Consider the following 23,851-nt stretch of genomic DNA (forward strand, 5'->3'; position numbering starts at 1 on the left):
GAAGAAGAAGAAGAGAAGGAGAACTCTTGCACTGTTGGTGGGAGAATAAATTAGTAAAGCCATTATAAAGAACAGTACAGAGCTTCATAAAAAAACAAACAATAGAACTGCCATATGATCCATCAATTCAACTACTGGGTATATATCCAACAGAGATAAAATTGGCTTATCAAAAACACATTTTCACTCCCACATTTATTGTGGCATTATTCATCATAGACATATGGAATCAACTAAATGTCTACCACCAGAGGAATGGATAAAAAAATGTGATATGTACACCTGGTGGAATATTGTTCAGTCATAAGATGAGCGAAATCCTGTCACTGTGTCAAAATGGGTGAAACTGGAGGATATTGAATGAAATAAGCCAGGCACAAAAAGACAAGTACTGCATGTTCTTGCTCTTTATTGAAGTTAAAACAATTGATCACAAGAAATAGAGAGTAAAGTAGAGGTCGCTAGAGGCTGGGATGGAGAGGGAGGAGGGGGAATAATGAGACAGTAGGTCATGAAATACCAAATGGAGGTGGGGAAGTAATTTTAATATTGTATAGCACAATAGGTAACCACATTCCATAACAATGTATGGAGTTATGCATTCCAAATTATACAGAGAACTTGATGTTCCCAGCACATAGAAATGATAATGTTTGAGAAGATGGAAATGCTAATTACCTTGATTAAATCATTACATGTTGTATACATGTATCAAATTCTAATACTGTACCCCATAAAAGCATAGTGTACATCAATTAAAAGTAAGTTTTAAAAAGAAGAAAAATGTTTTCTGTTGGTATGTATAAATAGATTTATAGAAATCAGGGAAAACATTCTTTATTAGATTAAAATACACAATGAAAATGTTATAGAAAGACTTCATTTAAATTTACCATTTCATTAAGTCAAATCAAAGGGGAAAACTTAGCCTAATTTAATGTAGTGCACTAAAACAAAGATATATGGTAGGCCTGACTTGCTTACAGATTCCTTGAAATTTAATGTTTGTAGTAGTAGGTGTGTATATAAGCCATGCCCTGCCTTAAGAATAATTGGCAAGATTTCTGTGTATCCATAGATTCAGTCAAAGATGGGAAAGAAGAAGGAAGCCACAGACTCTTGGCCTTAAGAAAAAAAAAATTCCTTTGTGAATACCATTTCAGAGCACTAAGATATTAGGTGATATGATAGTGGTTCTTTAAATTATATTAGAAATACACCTTTTGGGGCTGAGGATGTAGCTCAGTGGTAGCATATGTGAGGCTCTGACTCCCATCCCTGTCACTGGAAAAAATATATATTTATATATATAAAATCTATATACCTTCTTTAACTTTTACTGGTCGCATGTTTATGTTACCAGTAAACACAGGTTTGTATACCTGTTCCAGTTATTGAAGTCCTGAAAGGGACCCTAAAGAGAGAGGTTGTTCCATATGCATCAGGGTAAAATTCTGAATGCATTTTTCATTACCCCCAGCATTGGGACTACTAGTTTGGAAAATGAAGAGATTTGCTCCAGGTACCATACTGATTAGATTTTTTTGTAGGATGAATTAGCTATTTATTTACATGAGCAAGTTTAATTTCCTAGCAACAGCACCTGCTTAAAATGCCTAACATGTTTCAAATTCAGGTCAGCCACTAGCCACTGGTACTATGTCCTTGCTTGCTTAAATTACTTTGCCTGTTTTATCACTATATTTTTAAGATATAATAATTTAAAGGTATTGGGTTCCAGATGAAGATTCAAGATCATGCTGACACTGAAAGATCTGTTTACTTGTATATCTACAAATAAATGGGGACACTATTTGTGTGTGTGTGTGTGTGTGTATGTTCATCCTAACAATGTTTTTAGAAAATATTAAATTTGAAGATATTTTCAAGTTTCTTAAATTGATGAATTATTGGGTTAAAATCCATTTATAATTTGATGTTGTTTTTAAATAGAAAATGCTTAAAATTCTGATTAGCTCCATATTGTAATTGCAATCTCTGGAAATGCCTCTCTAACAGCCCTATCTTGTTCTTTTATCACCCCCAAACCATAATTAAGTGAATGTTGTAATGCCTTACCTAGTCCTGTTCCTTCCTGTTTTTGAGCTGGGATACATTCTTCAATTAAAAGAAATTTAATGTGAAAAACTCTTATAAATTAAATTGTTCAATTGTTTTTTTTTTTTCCGTATTTTCAAACTCTTTAACTGTATAACTCACAGCCATGAAAATTCCTAAATACAATTAATAGAAGGCAGAATTCTTTTGGTTCAATTTGCTGCTGATATTTATGAAATGGTGAAGGACTTATCCACTACCCACAGCCCATTTTGAAATTTTTTTTTGCCCAAAGCTATTTTTCCCTTACAAGTTATTCCTCATAGCAGTTTTAGGCACTTGGAAAATGTTTGAATAAATTTTCAAATCTCAAGTATGCTTTCCTCCCTCCCTATCGAGAGACAGATCATTTTCCCATATGGCAGCTGATTTAACCCCCTACTCCTTTCTCACCAGAACCCCCCAAACTAACTTCAAAAACATCATCTACTTCTTGACCTTTCTATCTGTAACCCTCCATCTCAGTCCGTCAGTTTGAATAAGCAAGCTAGTTCACGATATCAAAATATTTGTGTAAATGGAACCAGTCATAATTTATTGCTTCTAAAATTATTTCATGGGATTGTGGTAGGCACTGTTTTTGCTGAGGCATTGGGGTTAATCTCAGTGGAAATGAGGCCTCCACTCTATGTTATTATAGCATATTTTGATGAGGGAAAAATCTCTCTAATCACAGTTTACCTGCTATTTATCTAGATTAAGAACTTCCAAAAAAGTGACTACCATCATTTGACATCATGATGCCAATTGTGATCCTTCTCATAAGCTTAGCAAAATTCAGATACTTGTTTATTATGTCTCAGGATCTGTAAGATAAGGAATTTCTCAAGAGATAAAAAGGAAGGTACGCAAGTCTGTCTGTTTTCCATATAGAATACAAAGGGAGAAAGCAACAAAAGAAAAGAAGAGAGGGGATGTGGAAAGCCTTCCATGAAATGTGTGAGTACCTTTATTGGCATCGCAGCCAGTGAGGGGATAGGTCTGGCACTGGGAACTTCCCCGGGCACTCCCACTGAGACAGACCCCCCAATGCACTTGACCTTCCCCTCTGCTCTGCTAGAAAGGTCCCACTGGAGATGGGCGGAATCTGTTAGGAACTGGGCATTTTACCTGCCCCCCCCCCCCGCCCTCTAACCAGTTTTGGTGAAGAACTTTCCATAGAATCCCTTTGATGTTTTCAGATATAAATAAAGCAAAGGTGGGCTCCTTTCTTTGTTAGAAGCTGGAGCTGGCTGGTCAGTTTGCCCTTCTTGCCCTCACTTTTGAAATTACTGTATGTGTTTTGTGGTTATTTTGGTGTTCTACTTTTCTTAGCTTTTGTTCCTTAGCCAGCCCTTTCCACCAAAGGGGAACCCATTCGTAGGGAGAAAGATGATATCTGCATTTGTAGGCTGTTTGCAGACTGTATGTCTTTTTGAATGTTCCAAGAGTCCAGATAGAACCCAACCAAAAAGGTCCATGAAGTAAGTTTATCAGGAACCTGGTTTTTTTTATTACTATTATTTTATTTTATTTTGTGAAGCCCTGGCTGGAGTAGGTAGATTACCCATCACAGCTCTAAACTTTCAGCAGTCTTTCATGGTGGTAGGTATTACTGCCACTTTTTTACATTAACACACAATAATTGCTCTTATTTCTGGAGTACAATGTGCTTTGAGACATATTTGTATACATTGTGGAGTGATCTAATCAGGGTAATTAACCTATCTCTCACCTTAAACATTGTTTCTTTGCAGTAAGACCCTCTTGTAGGTTTTTTGAAATTTATACTATATTATTGTTAACTGTAGTCACCCTGCTGTATAACAGAACATCAGAATTTATTTCTCCTCTCTCACTGTAACTTTCTACTGACGGACACATCTCTTCTTATTCCCCTCTCCCTTCTGCCCTCCCCAGGCTCTGGTAACCATTGTTGTACTGTTTACTTCTTTCAGAATGTCTTTCTTGGGATCCACCTCTTGCAATATGAATGCTCCCTGTTTTACAAGGGAGCATGTAGGCTGAAAGGTGAAATGAAAATCACCCCAGTTTATAGAGCTAATAAATGGTGGAGCTAGTATTCACACTTTTGCCCTACAGTGTAGTATTATGTAGGAATAGAATTATCATTGTTCATATTAGCTGCTATATTATTTCCTAGGCAAAAGATCACTACTGTCTTTCCTGTTCAACATAGGACTAAATGAAAAGAATACATGACTGAAGAGTATAAATCATAATTAAAGCAATCATAATCACAGTAAATAATTTACTTACTCTTGGGTGATTTTGACGCTAATGTAGGCACTGTTAACAGCTTATAACTCCACTCTCAAATTGTTTGTGAATAGGTGTTTATGGTCCTCAAATCTTCAATAGTTGGTGCAGAGTTCTATTATGTTCTGGTTTGTGCTGTTGTTAGGTCATGTGAGGTTTCTCCCCTGTAGTCAGAGAGTTAATAGGTGTTTTTTGAACATCTGCTAACTGTAAGCTTTAACAGGGAACATCTGAATTCACCAGAGAGAACCTTTGCTTGTGAAACAAAAGCAAGGAAAAAAATCATAAATAAATTAAGTTCTATGTTACAAAGGGTAAAATATACTTGCAAAGTGTATGCTATGGTTTAAATGTCCCCTAAAGGCCCAGTATTAAAGGCTTTGGTCCTCAAGTTGGCATTACTGAGAGGTGGTGGGAACTCCAGGAGATTAGTGCCTAGTGAGAGCTTTTAAGGACACCAGGATACAGTGTGCACTTGAAGGGGACTGTGGGACCTTGACTCCTTCCTCTCCCCCTCTGCTCCCTGAGGCTTGTGAGGTAAGTGGTTTTATTCCATCATGCACTCCTGCCTTGGTGTGCTCCCTGGCCACAGGCACAAATCACTAAGACCAATTAATCATGAACTAGAACCACCAACATTGTGAGCCAGAATAAACCTTGTATTTTATAAGTTAATCATCTCAGGTATTTCATTATAGTGATGAAAATCTGACTAACACAGTATAGAAATCTGAACAGAAATGCACAACTTTGCAGGATGTAAGTTGATCTTCAGTCTGGCTGCCAGGAAACTAAATACATTGACATTTGTCTTCATAAATTCACCATCAGAATGTGGCGTTTAGCTGAGATGATTCAAAGTCTGATTTGAACTACACATTGGAAGGTGACAATATTTCTCAATAAGCAGCTCATGTGAACAAAACTCAAAATACTAGCCAATAGCTAAGAAATAAATGTATTACATTTAAATGAAAAGGATGCCATTATGATTTGATAGAAAAGAAAATAAATAATTCTTAATAATTTTGCATGTGATATGTATGGCTAGTATACCAGTACGTAAAATAAATAATTTACACATGTCATAAAATAAGGCCTGTTTTTAAGGAAGATAGGTATGGTATGGCAAAGTGAGTGTGCTAGACAGAGGATAAAGAGGATGGATTGTTGAAGTTTTATGAAAGGCCACTGAAGAGTTAATCTGTGTTATGTTAATGAAGGACTAGAATAATGGGACTTCAGTATGAAAAGAGGAAATAGGCAAAAATAGTTTCTAAATAGATGAGATTCTTTGAAATAACAATTTATTGAATGACAAAGTGTGTAATAAAGGAGGACTGGTTGTATACCACTTCAGACTTCATTAATCTCCTACTTAAGCAGGTGAAAAAGTTGAAAGCCACTCAGTTTAAGTCCTCGTTCCTTCCTTGAAAAAGTAAAATATCGAATCAAAGAGAATCGTTAATAATCAACTAAAAGTTTTAATATACTTGTGATTATATAATCAATTATATATGTAATCACAGAGGATGAGATATGTAAGTACGTCCCCAATTAGCTGAGTTTGCAGTATGGTCTGATAATGTCCCTAGGTGTGGAGACAGGTTTGAAAAGGCAACAATAAAGTAGGAGCTAGACCATAGAATTAAAATACAACAAGTCACATAAGCTAGTATGCCAAATTGTACAGCAAATCAATGTGACCATCATCGTAAAGGATTAATATTATAATGAATTTCTAAAAAAAAAAATCACGACCAGTTTATTACTTAGAATAAAGTCTAGAATCCTCATTTTTAAACAGCCACTTGTAGTCAAGGGACAGTCATGCAAAAAGTGTAATTCGAATTAGTCATGGGTGTGGTAGGGACTATGCCGCAAAAGACTTCCACAACCCCTGCCTGTGGGACCCACAGAAGGCTTCTCTGAAGAAGTCACATTTAGTTGAAATCTGAAGAAATGAAAGTGTGCCAAGGGAAGTGGCAAAGGTTATATTAGTGGTAGTAAGGAATTTCATCAATTAATTTAAACTCTGGGGAACGCAGTCCTTCCAAAGTTACCGTGTAGCAGTTTCTAAGTGTATCTGATGAAACGGACCACGGATGTGCTTGGAACCCATGAGTCATAACGTGGTGATATAAAGTATGTTCTTGACCTATGACAGGGCTATTATTACTGGAGTTGCTGTACCAGAAAATATGATCATATTTGCCATCTGGTGAAATACAGTGTCTCGCCCTGGTTGAGGTTCACAAATGACTAAAGTCCTAAGTAGCCCACAATTACTCAGTTGCCCAAAGGCCCACAAGTAGAATGGAAGTTGTCTGTGTTTCATCAGAGCCCTGGACTGGATGGAGTCTGCAGTAGGGACTGGGGGAGGATGCACACTGCTTTATCTTTAATTTTTCTTTGTGGCGTGAAGTACTTCAGTCCCGTCAGCCAAATGATTCTTGATCATGCACTAGTGTCACATAATAAGATTCTGAGGACATGAAGACAAAAAAATAAAATGCAGTCCTTGCTTTTTATTTTTAGAATTATCTTTGATATGTAATTTTAAAGGACAAATGTGTATTTTTCATATTGATGTTCTAATTTTATTTTTAGAATTCTGTGTTATATAATATTTGCAAGACCTGTGTATTTTCCATAATTTAAATTCTAGTTTAACTGAAAACCTAAACTGCTTAGTAATTGAAATCAGAGTATAATAATTGCTAAAAATGACTACTTCTTATTATACCTCACTTTTGCCTGTGTAATTAACACAGCTTTTTAGATAAGTTTCTGAAATAATGGGGTTTAATTTCTATGTGGTTCCATTAAATGAAGTATTATAAATGGGAATCTTCTTGCAGGACCAAATGATTTGAGAATCTTGCATTTTTTTATTGTCTTGTATATTATAAAGTTAATAACATGTAAGAAATGAAATTTATCATTAATTCTCGGTACTTGCAGAGAAGGAAATTAAGGCTTAGTGGAATAAGCAGGTAGACAAAAATGTTTGAATATATGAATGGAAATCATGAGATAATAAGAGCCTGAATTCAGAAGTTACCCTCTCTCTTCTGTTGAGGAGAAAGCAATCTGAGAGAAAACATCTGGAGCAAAAGAGGAAATGAAGTGAGTGATATGTTTTAAGCTATTAAAAAACTGCCAAATTTTCTGGTAGCACAGGAACCTATTAAAAGGATATGGTAGGAATCCTGGATATTAAAGCACCTTGAAGGGGTAATTGTAACAGGAAAGTAATAAATAGAGAGTAAGAGGAAAATTTTTAAAAGTGAGAAGAGGAAAATAAAACAAACCGAGGGCCAAATAATCCCTGCCTAGGGATACTGCCCAGGAAGGCTGATTTCGCCAAATGGGCAGTAAGCCTAGCATCTAGCATTTCTTATTTCCCTTTCACACCACGAAACATGAAGTAATCTCCTTAGCAGCACTTATTACAGTGATCAGATCACCTAACAATCCGAAATGTTTCCTTTTATATGAAGATTTTTGTTTTGCTCTGTTTCTTGTGAAATGACAGCCTTTTGTTGTCATTAACTCCTCCTTCAGTCACTAGTTTCCATGAAAAAGTATAATCCCTTACACTCTATAGATCCTTTGTCATCATTGGAAAGAAAGGTGGTTGAGGATCCTAGAAAAACAAGAACGAAAAATGTTATTTTTATATTTTTAACATGTGGTGTGAATGGGATAACTTGCTTATCAAATTTCTGAATTTATTAATTTCCCATTAAAGTGATTGGATTATTCACTTTTGTCAAGATTTGAAATCACAAAAAATGTTAATGATGTGTATACTTCACTAAATTTCCCTTAAACACTTATTTCAGTCTTCACAAGTTGCCATTGTGTAGTGAAGATGGATTGTCTTAAAAATTGCTAAGTGAATTTTATTTTAAAAAATTATATCACCTTTAACTAACCCTGCCTGTGCAGTCTGCATGTTTATGATACTTGCTGAAAACAATGCTATATAGATCTTGGAAAAGTTGCAACAACATTTTCTGGAAAATATAATGGTAGGTATGTTCTAAGTCTAAGCTGCTTAATTTTTGACATAATACATCAAAGGAAGTATGCTTTGGTTCTTAAATCAGGAAAAGAAATTAAAAATTTTAAAACTGATCTTCTAGATCATCTGCATAGACCTTTGTTTTGAAAACCAGGAACCAGAAGCCTTGAGCCTTTTTATATGGAACACCTATTTCCTTAGAATAATAAACTGGGCAGGGGGGTAAGCTCAGTGACAGAAAGCATGCTTAGCATGCATAAGGCTCTGGTTCAATGTTTGCCACTAAAATAAAAAAAAAATATTGAATTAGATTGCAATATTCTGCTCATCTGTTTGCATTTGCTTGAGTCTATGGATTTGTTCTCAATTATTTTCAATAGTGAATAATGTCAGAGGACTTGAAATTTCTTTTAAACTTCATAGAGTACTTTTTCAGATGCATTTTATGAGAAACCATTTCATTATGAAATAGAAATTCAGTAAGTAAAAAAGCTCAAATACTTAGAGGTTTTTGGTTTTGCTTTTTAACTTTCATGTAAAGGAACTGTACCTAAATTTTCCTAATATCCTAAAAGGGAGAGTGTTTTCTTTTTACTTTGCTCTATTCTAAAACAAACTGTACCATTTTCACAGACATCACCAAAAATTAAATTTGTATATCTAAACCTCTGAGCCTTCTGAAATGTCTGTGCTGCTGATCAGCTATTTAAATGTTCTCTTTTAAAATAAAGTCTGAAATTATTATAATGTTTTGATAAACAGTATATGAATCCTCTCCAAACTGTAGTGACATGTTGCTTAGATATTTGTCTCAAGTTCAGATATATTCATGTTTAAAAAAACCTTGCCATTTGCAAACATATCAAGGATAAAGTGCAGATAAGAAATGAAGGAATAAAACCTATAGTAGGTAAAAATATCTTGATTTGATGATACAATGATAAAAATTTGACTCACCTTTACTAAAAATAATTTCCTTTGTAGTCGTGAAAAATTGCTTACTAAGTTAAAAGAATGGTAACAACAGGGTCATGGACTTTTTTGGATAATTTAGGTGATGGAATTCAGCTAGTCAAAGAATATAACTTGGTTGGTAAGAAACCAGTGTAAAAAGGAAGTAGCCTGTAGTGTGTCTCTGCTAGTTGGTAAACTGTGGGTTTCTTGTACCCAGAACAGTCGTGATATTGAAGAGGTGAAAGAGTATATCCATAGACCTAACATCTTGTGTTAAATTTTTTATGCCCTTCATGCCCTATAAGTAGACCTTAACATGTGCCTTCCCATCTCAGTCTTTCTAGATATCTTAAACTCAGGAGTTGGAATGCATTAAAAGAGGTCCTTACTCTCTCTAATACCATCTACCTGTCTTCCTTTAGTGGTACCCAATATGTTGAAATGATCAGATGATAATCCACAAGAGAAAGATTTTGCTTAAGTTGAAATAGAATGTTAATTTCTTTAATTTAGGTTATTCAGTTTTCTTTCAGCCATGCACTGATTCAATTACTGGCACAAGTAATAAAGGTATTCTATCATATAAGTGTTATTTGTGACTAATATCAATCACACATTATGTTTAATAAACACCCACATGCCAACGAGCATTGCTCTACACAGGCTGACATGTTAATGAGACTTCTTTGTATATATCATTAAAATTGAGGATGCAATAAAGAGAACAGGAAGTAACCCTCAGAGTAGAGAGGAACATGAATCCAACTAGTAAAATTTACTATGTACAGTTGTCCCTCAGGGAACAATCCCTGAATTGGCATGGTCACATTAGCATTATTTTAGTAATAGTACAGTGATATAAATTAGTTTTCTGTATAGCATCCAGGTAATAGCTATCTGAGAATAGGTAGTCATGTTTCAGGCACTGATTATCTTAGGAAAGAAATGCTGAACAGGTAGGTGAGTGCTTTTGTGTATTAATTGATATTAATTTCCACAGCAATCATAATTTGATACTATTTTATATTTAACAAAATGTAGGCACAAATATTAATTACTCAGAATTTTTGTAATCTATTGATGAATATATCTTCTACCACAAGGAAAGGAGAAATTGTTAATATTAATAGCAAATATATACATGCTGGCATTGTTCTAAGCAGGATAAATTTTGGACACTGTCAGCCATAGGTAAGAAAGTACTAGGAAGCTGGTTCTGGTTTTGTTGTGAGTCACAAATGATTCGTGCTCACCACCACGAAGAGCAGTAGATGACTGAAACTTACTCCTTCAGGCTACTTTGATTAATATCTCCCCTTCCCCTTGCTCCTGACCTCTGGTAATACTGACATTAGGTTGATTTTTATGAAGTACCCGATTCATCCTGTGTACCTTTCTATTCTGTTTCTGTGAGATCAACTGTTTTGCCTTCCACCCAAGATATCATATAGTATTTATCTGTGTGCTTGTCTAGTTTACTTAGCATAATGCCCTCCAGTTCCAACCATGTTGTTGTGAATGACAGAATTTCCTTCTTTTGTAAACACTGTGCAGTATTCCATTGTATTTGTATACCTCATTTCTTTATCTCTTCATCTGTTGATGCTTCCTTAGGTTATTTTCTGTTGGCTATTATGAATAATGTTGAAATGAGAATGAGAGCACAGATATCTCTGTGATGTACTGATTTCAGTTCCCTTAGATGCATACACAGAAGTGGTATTCCTAGATCATATGGTGATTCTATATTTAGTTTTTTGAGGAACTTCCAGACTATTTTCCAAAATGACTATACGCCTTTACATCCCTATAACAGCATACAAACCATTACACTGTACCATGCAAAAATATACAATTTTTGTCAAAATAATTTCAATATTTTAATTTTTAAAACCAGTGTTTGTGCAACTTACTACTTTATGAGGAACTTTGGTGTCTGCCTTTCCCCAGCAATAAAGTGTCCTCTGAATTGCATCTATGGTTTAATTAATGTCATTTTTTAAAAAGGAAAAGTATAGCTGGGTGTGGTGTATGCTTGTAATCCCAGAGGCTTAGGAGGCTGAGGCAGGAGGATCTTGAGTTCAAAGCCAGCCTCAGCAAAAGTGAGGTGCTAAGCAACCCCATCTCTAAATAAAATACAAAATAGAGCTGGAGATGTGTGGCTCAGTGGTCGAGTGCCCTTGAGTTCAATTTCCAGTACCCACCTCCCACCAAAAAAAGGAAAAAAAAAACCTAGTACTTATTGAGCACCTTATTGTTAGGCACTCTACTAACACTTAACATAACTTTGTTCTCTCATTTAATACAACAATCTTAAAACTAATGAATATCCTCATTTTGTATAAGAGGCTTTGCAGAGTTTAAATCAGAATTTTTAACACTAAATTATAAATAGAAACATTTTTTGGCTAAATAATTCTTTTTTGGGTCCTATTTAAAGTCAGTATAAATAAGTGCTTAAAAACGGGGCTTTTGAAGTCAAAAGCTAAGTTTCTGCCTCAGCTTTATTAGTTTATTAGTTAGATGTGTGACGTCTGCCGTGTTATATAACCTCTCTGCTTCTCTAAAATGGGTATAATAATAAAAGCCACATGAGGTGTGTTTGAAGATTGCACGACTTAATATTTGAAGTGTCTGGTTCCTTGTATGTACTATGTAATGTTTGCTTTATTAGGATGATTATTATTTCTTACAAATACTTTAAAAGACTTATTGCGATTTTAATAAAAATAAATCCATGCCTTTTTTCACTTAGTAATATTATGTATTTCCTCACACACTATGCGTGTATTCTTTGTTGGTTAAATTTATCACTAAGCATTTTTTTAACTTATACTATAAATGATATTTTTCTTCCTATGCAGTTGTTGATTTTTCTGTCAGAAAACTATTGATTTTTTGTGTACTGATCCTAAATTCAGACACTTCATTGAATTTTCTTATGATTTACAGTTCATTTTTAAAAGCTGGAAAGTTTGAATCTCTTTTGACTCCTTTCTTTCAAGCCACACACCAAATCGCATCAGGTCTACCTTAATATGTACAGTATGAAGCCATTCCCATTCTGTCCTCCAAGCATGCCATCCTACTCCTGAATTATTGTCAAGTTCTTCCAGCCTCTGGGTTCATCCCACTGCAGTCTACGCTCAAAAGAATTTAGGACCAACCAAGGATCATTTTTCTCCTCTACTTCTACTGCAATCTTTTTTCTTTCCTCTATTGCTAAATCAGCTAGCACTTCCTCATAAATGTTGAAAAATAATAGTGAGAAAGACCAGTCCCATCTTTATTCAAACTTTAATGAGAAGGACTTAATATTATTTAATATACTGCTTATGGCTAGGTTCTGTTAAGTAATTTTTAACATAATTTGAAAGTTTTCTGATATTCAGTTTCCTTGGTTTTTGTTTAAGTAGTTGGTTTTGTCAGATTGTTTAGGCAGCTATTAACACAATCATGTAGGTTTTTCTCTTTCTCATATTCCACAGGGTCATTTTTATATCCATCATCATATTAATGAGTGAAGCCTGTACTGAGTTGAAAAGTACAATGTCTTTTAATCTACTGATAGATATTTAACTAAAATTTATTTGGAAATTTGTTCAGTTCCCTCTATTTGTGTGTGAAGTGGATCTTAATTTTTAATGTTTAGTTTTGATCATTTCAACAAAACTTTGATACAAGATTTCAGGTGGTTTAATTTAATTTATTAATTTATTTTTATGGGAGAAAGGATTGAACCCAGGGGCACTCTTACTAAAAGTAGTGTTACGTCCCCAGATCTTTTTTTAAAAAAATATTTTTAGTTATATATGGACACAATGTCTTTATTTTATTTATTGATTTATTTTTATGTGGTGCTGAGGATTGGACCAAGTGCCTCACACATGCTAGGCAAGAGCTCTATGACTGAGCTACAACTGCAGCCCTCCTTTCTATTTTTAAGACAGGGTTTTGACTACATTGCTGAGGGTACTTTTAAGTTGCTGAGGCTGTTCTTGAATTTGTGATCCTCCTGACTCAGCCTTCTGAGTCACTGGGATTACAAGAATGCACCACTGCACTTGGCTGTTTTTTGTTTTTGTTTTTGTTTTAACTTTTAATTGAGAAGATAGCATCATTTGTAATTTTTTTTAAAATTGTAACTGTAAATTTGGGATTATATGTTCCTATACAGTTCATTGGAGCTCTCTTAGAAGACCCCATTCTATTTCATCTTTTTATTGATAAAGGTTTGATAATCTTTTCAATTTCTTCTAGTTATTATTCTGTTCACTTTCTATAATTTTCAATAAATGTTCATCATTTGCATTTTCCTAGTCATCCATTTATTTGGTTTTTCAAGTTTAATTAGCATGAAGTCACATAAAATACACTTATAAATTTTAAATATGTTTTTATCTGTGTATATCTTCTTCATTGCTTACTTTGTAAATTTGTGATTCATTATCTCTCCCCCTATTTTTTCTGAGAACCAGTTTTGATTTTAATTCTGATTTTTAATTTTGTTCTTGATACTTCTTATAATTTTTGTCTTTATTATTTTTTTTTGCTTTCTTTTAATTTTTACAACTTTGTTAGTTGAATTCATGGCTTATATTTTATGCATTATTTTTATTTAGTAATATGGTTATTTTAAACCACCTATTTTCCACCCATACAGTTTTGACAATTTCTCATAAAATTATCATAGTTTTCATGAAAATAACTCCATCATGTGTTTGGTAGTCCTACTAAACATGCTTATTGGCTTGGCATGCTAAATATTACCAAATTAATTGCAATCAATATTTGTAAAACTCATATAACCCAAATTACCAGGCTGACTGATGAGTTTTGTTTGTAATGGTCCTTAGTATTTTTCTAGCCCCTGAATATAACTGTTTGGCTGATTTGAATATAACCTCAAAAATTCTCTGCAGTAAGACCTCAGAATAAAGCAAATATAATTAAACAGTGAACACTATGGCTTTACACTTCAGAGGCTGGGTTCTGGAATTTAACTCCTGAAATTGAATCTTTGGCTTTTTATGTATTTGCTATGTTACCTTGGTCAAATTACCTTTTGTATATTTGGTAACCCATAAAATGAACATAATAGCGGTCTCCACTTTTATGATTTCTGTAAAGAGTATATGAGTTGATATAAAAAGCACCTGAAAATGCATGCCTTATAGAAACCACTTAATAGATGTAAATATTACTACTTAAAATTATTTCCAATATAAATTATGGAACAGATAAACATTGCGGTGCTCAAATAGAAACCAGGAACATCTATTTCTTTGTATAGTAGCATTCTTCTAAGCTGAAATATAAGCCAATAAGCACTGCAGAAGAATTGCCATCTTATTAATTTTATTACCCCTTCCAACAAGCTCAGACTCCAGTTGACACTTGCAAAGCTGGGCCTTTTTAAAATCTACATTCATTTGTTGGCAGGGTTTCACACTCCTGTCAGGTTCAATAATTCATGGAGTAGGTTTAATTGACACGATTTTAGTTAATATGAACTAGAAACAGCCTGTTTTGCAGGGTTGGTTTATTTTTGTTGAAGGAAGCTGGGTGTCTGACAATCATGTTTACCAGCGAATGTATTCTCTGCTATACTCCTTAAAATTCTTGGGAGTGAGAAAAGAGCCCTGTGTCCTCATGGTTTTTAAATTCCTACATGAGAATGAAAATTTTGTCTACAACACCAGACTTGTTTGTTAAACATAAAAGAACATAAATCCTCCCTGGGTCCCCAGGGGTATGTTAGAGAAAGGGAGTGATCATTATAAACCACTTACCACTGTGTGCGCTGTATCATGTTGCCGTGAGAAAGTGATGTTTGATTGGCTCATAAAATAGGCTTAGTAAATCCTTTAAATACTGACGTGGGCAATTGTGCACATTGAAAATTAATACCTGAGAGTGTATTATAAGGATTACTGTGCCTCCAGAGTGGTCACCTGGGCATGGATCTCTCTGAATCGGAAGATGATTGTGTATTTCATGTCAAATGTTACTTGCTTTTATCATTTCTCTTTCATTTAACTATGGCCTACAGTTAGGCTTTTCATCATTGTTTCCTCTCTTCGTTTTCTTCTGCATGTTTTGAGCTGTGTTAGAGTACATCGACCAACCAGCCTCTACTATGAATCTGATATTCTGCAAATGGCACTCTTTGAAAGCAAAACAAAGAGACAAACAAAAAATTCAAATTATTAGGGATGTTAACGGGGTTTAATTCATTATTCTTTTTCCAGACTCCTGTATTCTCAGTAGGTTGAAAGGAAATATTAAAATCAGGTGGCGGGGGTAGTTTTTTTTTTTCTTTATGCAATTTTGAATGATAAGCCATCAACAAAGAGGCATAGGAATACTTTCCAGGTAGATCTTCTTTTAATCTGTTTTATTTTATTTTTGTGGTGCTGAGGATTGAACCAAGGCCTCAGGCACACAAGGCAAGATCTCTACTATTGAGCTATAAACCCCAGTGCTGATCTCTTTTACCTGATTCTTGATGCAATTTAAGTCAGTTTAAAAAATGTGATTTTTTAAAAATCATGTGCTTTCAAAGGGTTATTTTCTGTTTCCATTAACAGGAAAAAATTAAGCCTTAATAAATAATTATTTTATTAACATTTAAAATTATGTAGAAGGACTGGGATATGGCTCAGTTGGTAGAGTGCTTGCCTAGCATGCACAAGGCCCTGGGTTCAATCCCTAGCACTGCCCCCAAAACAAACAAACAAACAAACAAATAAATAAATAAAATTATGTAGATAGCTTAACAATTGTTGGATATGGCCATAAAAATTAATATTAGAATAATTGGAGGAATTTTAGAATTATATTTTTATGACATGAGTTCTGGATACAGCATAAAATGCCTAATTTACTGTGAAACACTAACATATGCTAAGTTCTACTGTTTTGTCAGCAAATAATATGGTACTTTTTTAGATGTGCATTTCATTTAACCTTCATGAAATACAAATCTATGCAGTATTTTTAAAGTGCTATGATAAAATGTATGTGCCAGACTTGCATGAGCACGTAAGAATTAATTGCCCACTGTGTAGCTGTAAATCCAGAAATTGTTATAAAAGTTGTTTTTAAATGGCATCATATTCAGCAGAAAATCTTCATAAAGTAAGTAATAACAGATTCATTACCCTTCTCTTATTTGCAGGACAGTGGTTTTGCATCAGCATATAGGTTATTCAGCCCATGATGTTTTTCTTTTGCAGTGCTGGGTAACAAACCCAGGGCATTGCACAGGCCAAGCTAATGATGTACTCTGAGCAATATCTGCAGCCCTCAGCCCAAAGCCCAAAGCCCAACAAATAAAAGACTTATGTGTTGTTTAATAAATTCTTAACTTTTATAATTCAGACATATCCTTATGTAGTAAAAATACCTTTTTAAATACTTCCAAAGAAGTTACAAATTAGACAAGCACATATGGTGCTTCTTTTTAAAAAAAAAAAAAAAATAACACGAAAGTTATGTATAGTAAAATAGCTATGAAAATTGCAATTTTAGGTTTCCTGAGTGTGATATTCTTTTCTCATAGGATTCTTTTTATATTCAAAAGATTATAATAGTTATTTTTGAAAATGTTCTCAAGAAAAATTTTGATAAAGGTGGGTGTGGTGGCATATGCCTGAAATTCCAGCGGCAGGAGGCTGAGGCAGGAGGATCGAAAGTTCAAAGCTAGCCTGAGCAACTTAGCAAGATCCTGTCTCAAAATTTAAAATTAAAAAAATAAAGATCTGAGGATGTGGCTCAGTGGTTAAGTGCCCCTGGATTTAATCCTCAATAGCAAATGAAAAAACAAAAAACAAAACAATCTTTTTGACCCAAGTGTACTACCCATGGTGTTTATTGAAAATGACTTTATAATGGATACTTTATGATTTTTATCTTTTCTGATCTTTCTTTGGTGCATGGCTCTATTGACTGCTTGACTGCTTCTGCTTCTGGAGGAAATTGTCCCCTTTCTCCTTTCATCACGTCTGTGCCATTTCTCACTATGGTTTTCCCTTTTTTCCTTGACTGTTCCTTTTAAGGATGCTTTTGTTAAAAGATCTTTCCTTTTGACTCACACTTGAAATGTTTCTTGGTATTCCTCAAGCACATGGTGATTCTTTTACTTCCACCAGTTGAAATCTACAAGGTTGGCAAAAAATCAAATGCTTACAGGACTGAGTAATGTAAATAGATTAAATAGATGAAGAGATCTGGTGGGTTTTTTTGTTTGTTTGTTTTGTTTTGTTTTGTTTAGCTTTTAAAGTATAGGAAGTAGATAAGGATTTCTAAAACTAAAAAGAACATGGCTCATCCAGAACTGTTCCTCTTAGTGTTGGCTTCAGTTAATATGAGAGCCACGTGCCTGTCCAAATACTGATACTATGTTTACTATGTGCCTGGGATGTGGGTATTAGGGAGAAGACAACTCTCCTGGAGCCAACACCAGCTTTGGAAATGGACCCTCATGGAGTCACAGTAAAGCTAAAGATGCTCACTTTTTCTTTTCTTTTCTTTTTCTCTTTTTTTGTTTTGTTTTGTTATTGGGGATTGAACCCAGAGGTGCTTTATCATTGAGCTATATCCTCAGCCTTTTTTATTTTTATTTTTGAGACAGTGTCTAGATACTCAATTGTACCAGATCATCAAATAAGAAAAAAAAGTCAGAGGTCCAGGTTTTCTGTTCAGTGCTACTTTTTAATTTCCTTTTTTTTTTTTTTAGAGAAACATAGGGCCTATTAAAACTGTGTTCCCTCTGTTTGTTAGGTTGACTTAAGAAGGAAGTTCCTAAAATCTTACTCCAAAATACCAAGGCCTGCTCACCTATGCCTGTTTTCACAGCATGATCTCCATCCTCTTCTTTGTTTCCCATCCTCTATTCATGACTGACCATGCCTGGAGCCTCTGTTCTTATATTACATCTTAGGTATTAGACTTCTTTCTAAAATGCATTTCCATTTTCCTCCCTTGCCACCCTTGGTCAGTCAATATTCTTTGATAGCCCAGATGTCAAGGCCTTAGTAAATTGACCCTAGTTTCATTGTATAAAGTTACTCTTACACTTCCAGTATTCCTCAGTATCCTTCAGTAGAGTTCTTATCAATGTGGTTTGTGGACCCGGAACCCAATGAAGCTGTGGTTTCATCTTTATATCCTGAGAATCCCAGCTCAACATTTTATACCTAAACAATGCTTCATAAACACCTATAGAAATAGTGGAAACCTGAGTCAGATTTACCTCCCAACAAACAGATAGTCTTGAACAGAAGCTTTGTTTCCCAGGTGGACAGTCTTGGTGTGAAAATTTCCTTTTGTTGAAAATGATAATTACCAAATTTTGAACTATTTACACTTGAAATATTTTTAGATCTGTTTCACTCAACTCCCTGTACTCCTCCCTCTCCACCTCTTCACCTCACCCACACCCTCACACCCAAACTGCTGCAGTGGGTGTAAAGAATGACTTATGCATTTGTAATGTATGACCCTGGACTTGTCATGATAGAGCACAAACATTCCCTCTCCTTTATTTTTGAGTTTTCTTAAAAGAGGTGTCAGGGGAGTAAGAAGGATGCAGACTAGGAATAGATATAACTTTATTGACTGGTAACCTAGTGCCAACAATGTTTTCAAAACCATGAAAGTACTTTGAGTTGGATAGCATTGTCCTCAACTTACTGATGTGGAAAGTGAGGTTAATTTACTTGTCATAAGAGAGTTCTGGATAATTTCTGAGGAGGAAGATTTATAGCTATAATTGGTTTGTTATATATTCTGTTTGTTTTCAACAATTTTTTTCTTCTTTGAATTCAATGCTATGTAAAATACATTAGTTTTGGTTATCTGGTATCTCCTGAATTTAAACTAAACTAAAAAAAAAAAAAAAAAAACAACCCTCAGTCATTTTAAATTAATGTCAGACTTCCCTTTTAACAGAATTTCTGGAATCTCCTGTTTAGCATTCTGAAATGCAATTCATAGATGCCATCATCTATTTGTATGTGCAGTTGTTTGAAAAATAAATATAATGTTGGAGCTGGGGCTGGTCAGTGGTAGTGCACTTGCCTAGCATATGTGAAGCACTGGGTTCATTCTCAGAATCACATATAAATTTTTTAAAAAAAGGTATATCAACAACTGAAAAACCATAAATAAATAAATAGGTATAATGTCCTGAGTATTATATAAACCTGAAATAATAGCAAAATAATTTATACTGAAACATGTATTCTAATACACACATACATATTAATAGTTACACAAGAAAATAAAATAAATGATCAGATGTTTGCATCTTTTAAGTAGACTTATTTTAAATTTTGACAGCTGAAGATATAGATTAATAATAGATTTAACTGAGAACAGTGGTGGACACCTGTAATCATAGCAGCTCAGGAGGCTGAGGCAGGAGGATGGTGAGTTCAAAGCCAGCTTCAGCAACTTAGGGAGGTCCTAAGCAACTCAGACAGATCCTGTCTCTAAATAAAATATTTTTAAAAGGGGCTAGGGATTAAGCTCAGTGGTTAAGCACCCATAGTTTCATTCCCTGGTACCAAAATAAATAAATAAATAATAAAAGATTTAATTGTCTTTGTCTTAATTGTGATGCAGATATGATAAGTAGTGTTCCTATTGGTGACATGTCTTTCCAAAGTAGTAACTAACTCTTGGTAGAGTTCCAAGCAAAATGTGAAAATCTTTCCTCCATTAATTTGAAACTTGATTTTCTATTTCTAGAAAATTTTGCTTAAACTAAAAAGTATATAAAATATATGTATTTATACATGAAATAGGTTAGGTTCCACACTCAGATGCATGATAGCAAAAACTTTGCCTCAATGATATATCCAGTGAAATATTTTATAGGTGTTGGGAACATAGGGCAATATTTATCATCAAGATTTTCTGGTGTTGAGAATTTCTGAATCTAGTCCAGTATACTTTACTCATTCCCCTTTTCACCCCCAGTCATTGAGCCAACCTAAAAAGTTCCTATTGATTTTTGATGTTTTCTCTCATGGGGTAGTATTGTTCTAACTATCTCTTCCAAATCAAAGTTGTCATTTGTTTAGAAGAAATAATCATTTCTTACTAGTGCCAAGTAAAACAGAAATATATAAGAATTGATTCCTTTGTTTAAGGATTTAATAGCCTAAGAAGATATTTAATATTAAAAATCTGTGTTTATCAAAATATATGTGATCTGAGAAGACCCAGGAAGATCATGCAGAGGAGGTAGTGTTCAAAGTGCATATGAAGCAGGTATACTGGAGTGGTGTTAGAAAAGTTGGCATCACAGATGAGGAAACAAAGCCAAGGAGTGTGGTACAAATGGAAGAGTTATTGCTAGAAACCAGTGGGCAACAATAATAGGAACTAAGACTGGAGTAAGATCATCCTATCCAAATGGAAATTAAATTGAATAATTTATAAATAGCAAATTTTTTTGCTATATGTTAATAGCAAAACCGGAAGACTTTGAAAAGAAGACTCGTTTCTGATCTCATTTTCAGTTTATATCCTCTTTAAAATATTTAATTATATCTCATTTAATTATAACTCATTTCTAAGGTCAATAAAGTCATTGAATCTATAGACACAAAATATGATTTATCAAAATAAGAAAACATGACTTTCAGTTCCTTCTACCTTTGTCTCTTTACAGGTATGATTTTGTAGAAGTTGAGGAACCCAGTGATGGAACTGTATTAGGGCGCTGGTGTGGTTCTGGTCCTGTACCAGGAAAACAGGTTTCCAAAGGAAATCAAATCAGGATAAGATTTGTATCTGATGAGTATTTTCCTTCTGAACCCGGATTCTGCATCCACTACAACATTGTTATGCCAGTAAGTGCCACTTTAAGATCCCCTTATTTAAGTGAGTCAGCTCTTTGTTTACTTGATTTCTCTTTTTAAATATGAGAATCAGAAAACCAAAACCAAAAATCCTTTCCCCAGCTTGGATTTTCCCCCCTTAAATGTCACTGTCTTTATCACAGACAACTTAAATATTGTCACTATAGCACATTAGCAGTGTTAAAATACCTTATCACTGTAATTTAATATTTGTTTTTGCATTCATAGAATTATAGGCTGCCCCTCACCCCCCAGCTCATTGACTGGTATTTCAACATTGTTGGAAAGTACGTAGGGATTTTCTGTTCAGAAAAATAGAGAAATTTGCAATATATATTACTCATTTGGAAATCACCGTAAAATTTTTTCTCTGTAATGTCTTTTTGAGTTAACTTCTAGTTTAAGTCATATTAAATAATAAAATACAATTTTAGTTTTCTAGCATTTTTCATGACTTGTTATACGACATTTTTTAGCATTTAACTAAATATTCTTATGTTAAAGTTTCCATTTTTGAAGGATGCTGGATACTTTGGAGCTCTTATTTTCAAATCCATGTATTGATTTTGGAACGAATATATTGTAGACCTAGAAAAGCAGCACTATTTGAGATTAATAGCACTAAATAGTTGTGTTTGCCTTAAAATTCCATGCTTTTATGTGATTTTCTACTTTTTTTTTTTACATTAAAGCATTATAATTTCTTTCTGTACCAACCAAAAAGTTTAATTTTTAGTTTGTTGTTTATAAATATGATCTGTTTCTTTTTGTCTTTTCTTAGAGAAAAGCAAATTTATTAAATATTAATTCTTTTCAAATCAATGCAAAAATGAAATATATTTTAAAATGTAGTTATCCCTGCTTTCCTACTTAAGATTTATTGTGTTAAAATAATATTTATGCCCCGTTGTTTCCCCCAAAAAAGGAATTTTAAAAATTCTCACTAGAATTTAAGAAATATTTCTAATATTTTGTCTAATTATAATTGTGCATTGTATAATAATTGCAATGCTCTTGTATTTTGTGTATGATTTTGAATATTTGTATGTGTTTGATGCACTACAACAAAAATGTTGGAAATTTTTTGTTTGTATCCTGTGCCTAAATAAGCTATCCAGACATTCCTATAAAGATATATTAATATTGTAGTGTACCTTTTAATAATCATCAGCAATATCACAATTTAAAAGAATCTGAAAACTTGATATCTTTAATGGTTTTGACAGAATATTTAATATATTAGTAGGCACACTGAGAACACAACAAAGTATAGGCTGCATTTATTACAATGTATACTCTTACTGGGTATAAAAACACTTAACATGTGCTAGTGACTCATGAGTCAAATTAGAAAATATGGAATCAATATTTGAATTTGTGTCTTACATTGTTAAGCTACAATTTCTCATTTTGATTGCCCACAGTGAAATTTTACATATTCATTGAGCAAAGAACTAAGAATAAGTGATAAAAACAAACTGGAGTTTGAGAAACATAATTTGTTTATTTATTATGAATAGAATCCTTTATTATATATTATTGCTGATAAAGGAAATAGCTCTGAAATATTATAAATTAATGCTATGAATTTTGATCCACTTTCTTTATAGATTATTAAGATATCCATATCATGCCATTCTGAAATACTTTTTGCTATCATATATTCTTTATCATTTTCTTTGTTACTTTCCAGAAATTTTCTTAATTTAATTTAATAATTTAATATTTTGAAATTTAAATTTAATAAAATTTAATAATTTTACCTAAAAAATGAAAATTATTGAGTAGATTTTTTAAAAAACAGTATTGATGAGTAATACATATTCTTTTTTTTTTTTCGTGTGTGTGTGTGTGTGTGTGTGTGTGTGTGTCTGGGGATTGAACACAGGTCCTTGTGCATGGTAGGCAGACACTCTTCCACTGTACCACATCCCCAGCCTAATAAGTAATACTTTTTTCTTTTGTACCAGAGATTCAACTCAGGTTGCTAGTCACATCCCTAGCCCTTTTTATTTTTTGAGGCAAGTTCTCACTAAGTTGCTTACAGCCTTGCTAAGTTGCTAAGGCTGCCTTTGAACTTGAGGTCCTCCTGCCTCTGCCTTCTGAGTGGCTGGGATTACAGGTATAAGCATGGCCTGATAAGCAACATTTTGATACTGTAATTGAATAAAGCCACTAAGAATCTATTTAACATAATTGTTAAGTATCCTCCTTCACAGAATTTATAATGTTAATCTTTTCTTTTAACTGTATATGGCCTTGGGATCCTTGGCTACATTTTTACAAAGTGATATGATGTACAGTTTCAGTTTTATCTTGCCTAAGGTTGTTAAGATTTAAGTATGGAATGATTAAATTTTAGTATAAAACATGACACTGGTTTTATGAGAGCAAAGGTTTTATTCATCCCTAATCTGTGATGAAAATAAAGTTTAAGTGTATTTGTATTATAAATTATACTCTTTGCATTATATTAATTTAAATTGCATACATACTATTCTGCTACAGAACAAAACGTGAAAGCTAAAATATATATATGCCACCAATAAGGGTTATCTGATTTACTGATCACATGGGTTATCTGGTTAGATAACTCAAAGAGTTGTGGGAATTAAAT

At 33.7% G+C, this 23,851-nt stretch overlaps 1 protein-coding gene across 3 annotated transcripts in view; it reads left to right on the forward strand.

The window, feature by feature from the left end:
• Nucleotides 1-23,851, forward strand: part of Pdgfc (platelet derived growth factor C) — a 198,055-nt gene that overhangs the window by 127,783 nt on the left and 46,421 nt on the right. For all 3 annotated transcript variants that reach the window (XM_046459125.2, XM_046459126.2, XM_058583889.1), the window contains one exon: nt 21,045-21,225. In XM_046459125.2, the coding sequence (XP_046315081.1) occupies nt 21,045-21,225 (181 nt within the window). The remainder of the gene's footprint in view (nt 1-21,044; nt 21,226-23,851) is intronic.

The sequence above is a fragment of the Marmota monax genome, unplaced genomic scaffold, assembly GCF_021218885.2.
Source record: "Marmota monax isolate L192 unplaced genomic scaffold, Marmota_monax_Labrador192_F-V1.1 WCK01_AAM20220418_F8-fsc00002, whole genome shotgun sequence".
Taxonomy (NCBI): domain Eukaryota; kingdom Metazoa; phylum Chordata; class Mammalia; order Rodentia; family Sciuridae; genus Marmota; species Marmota monax.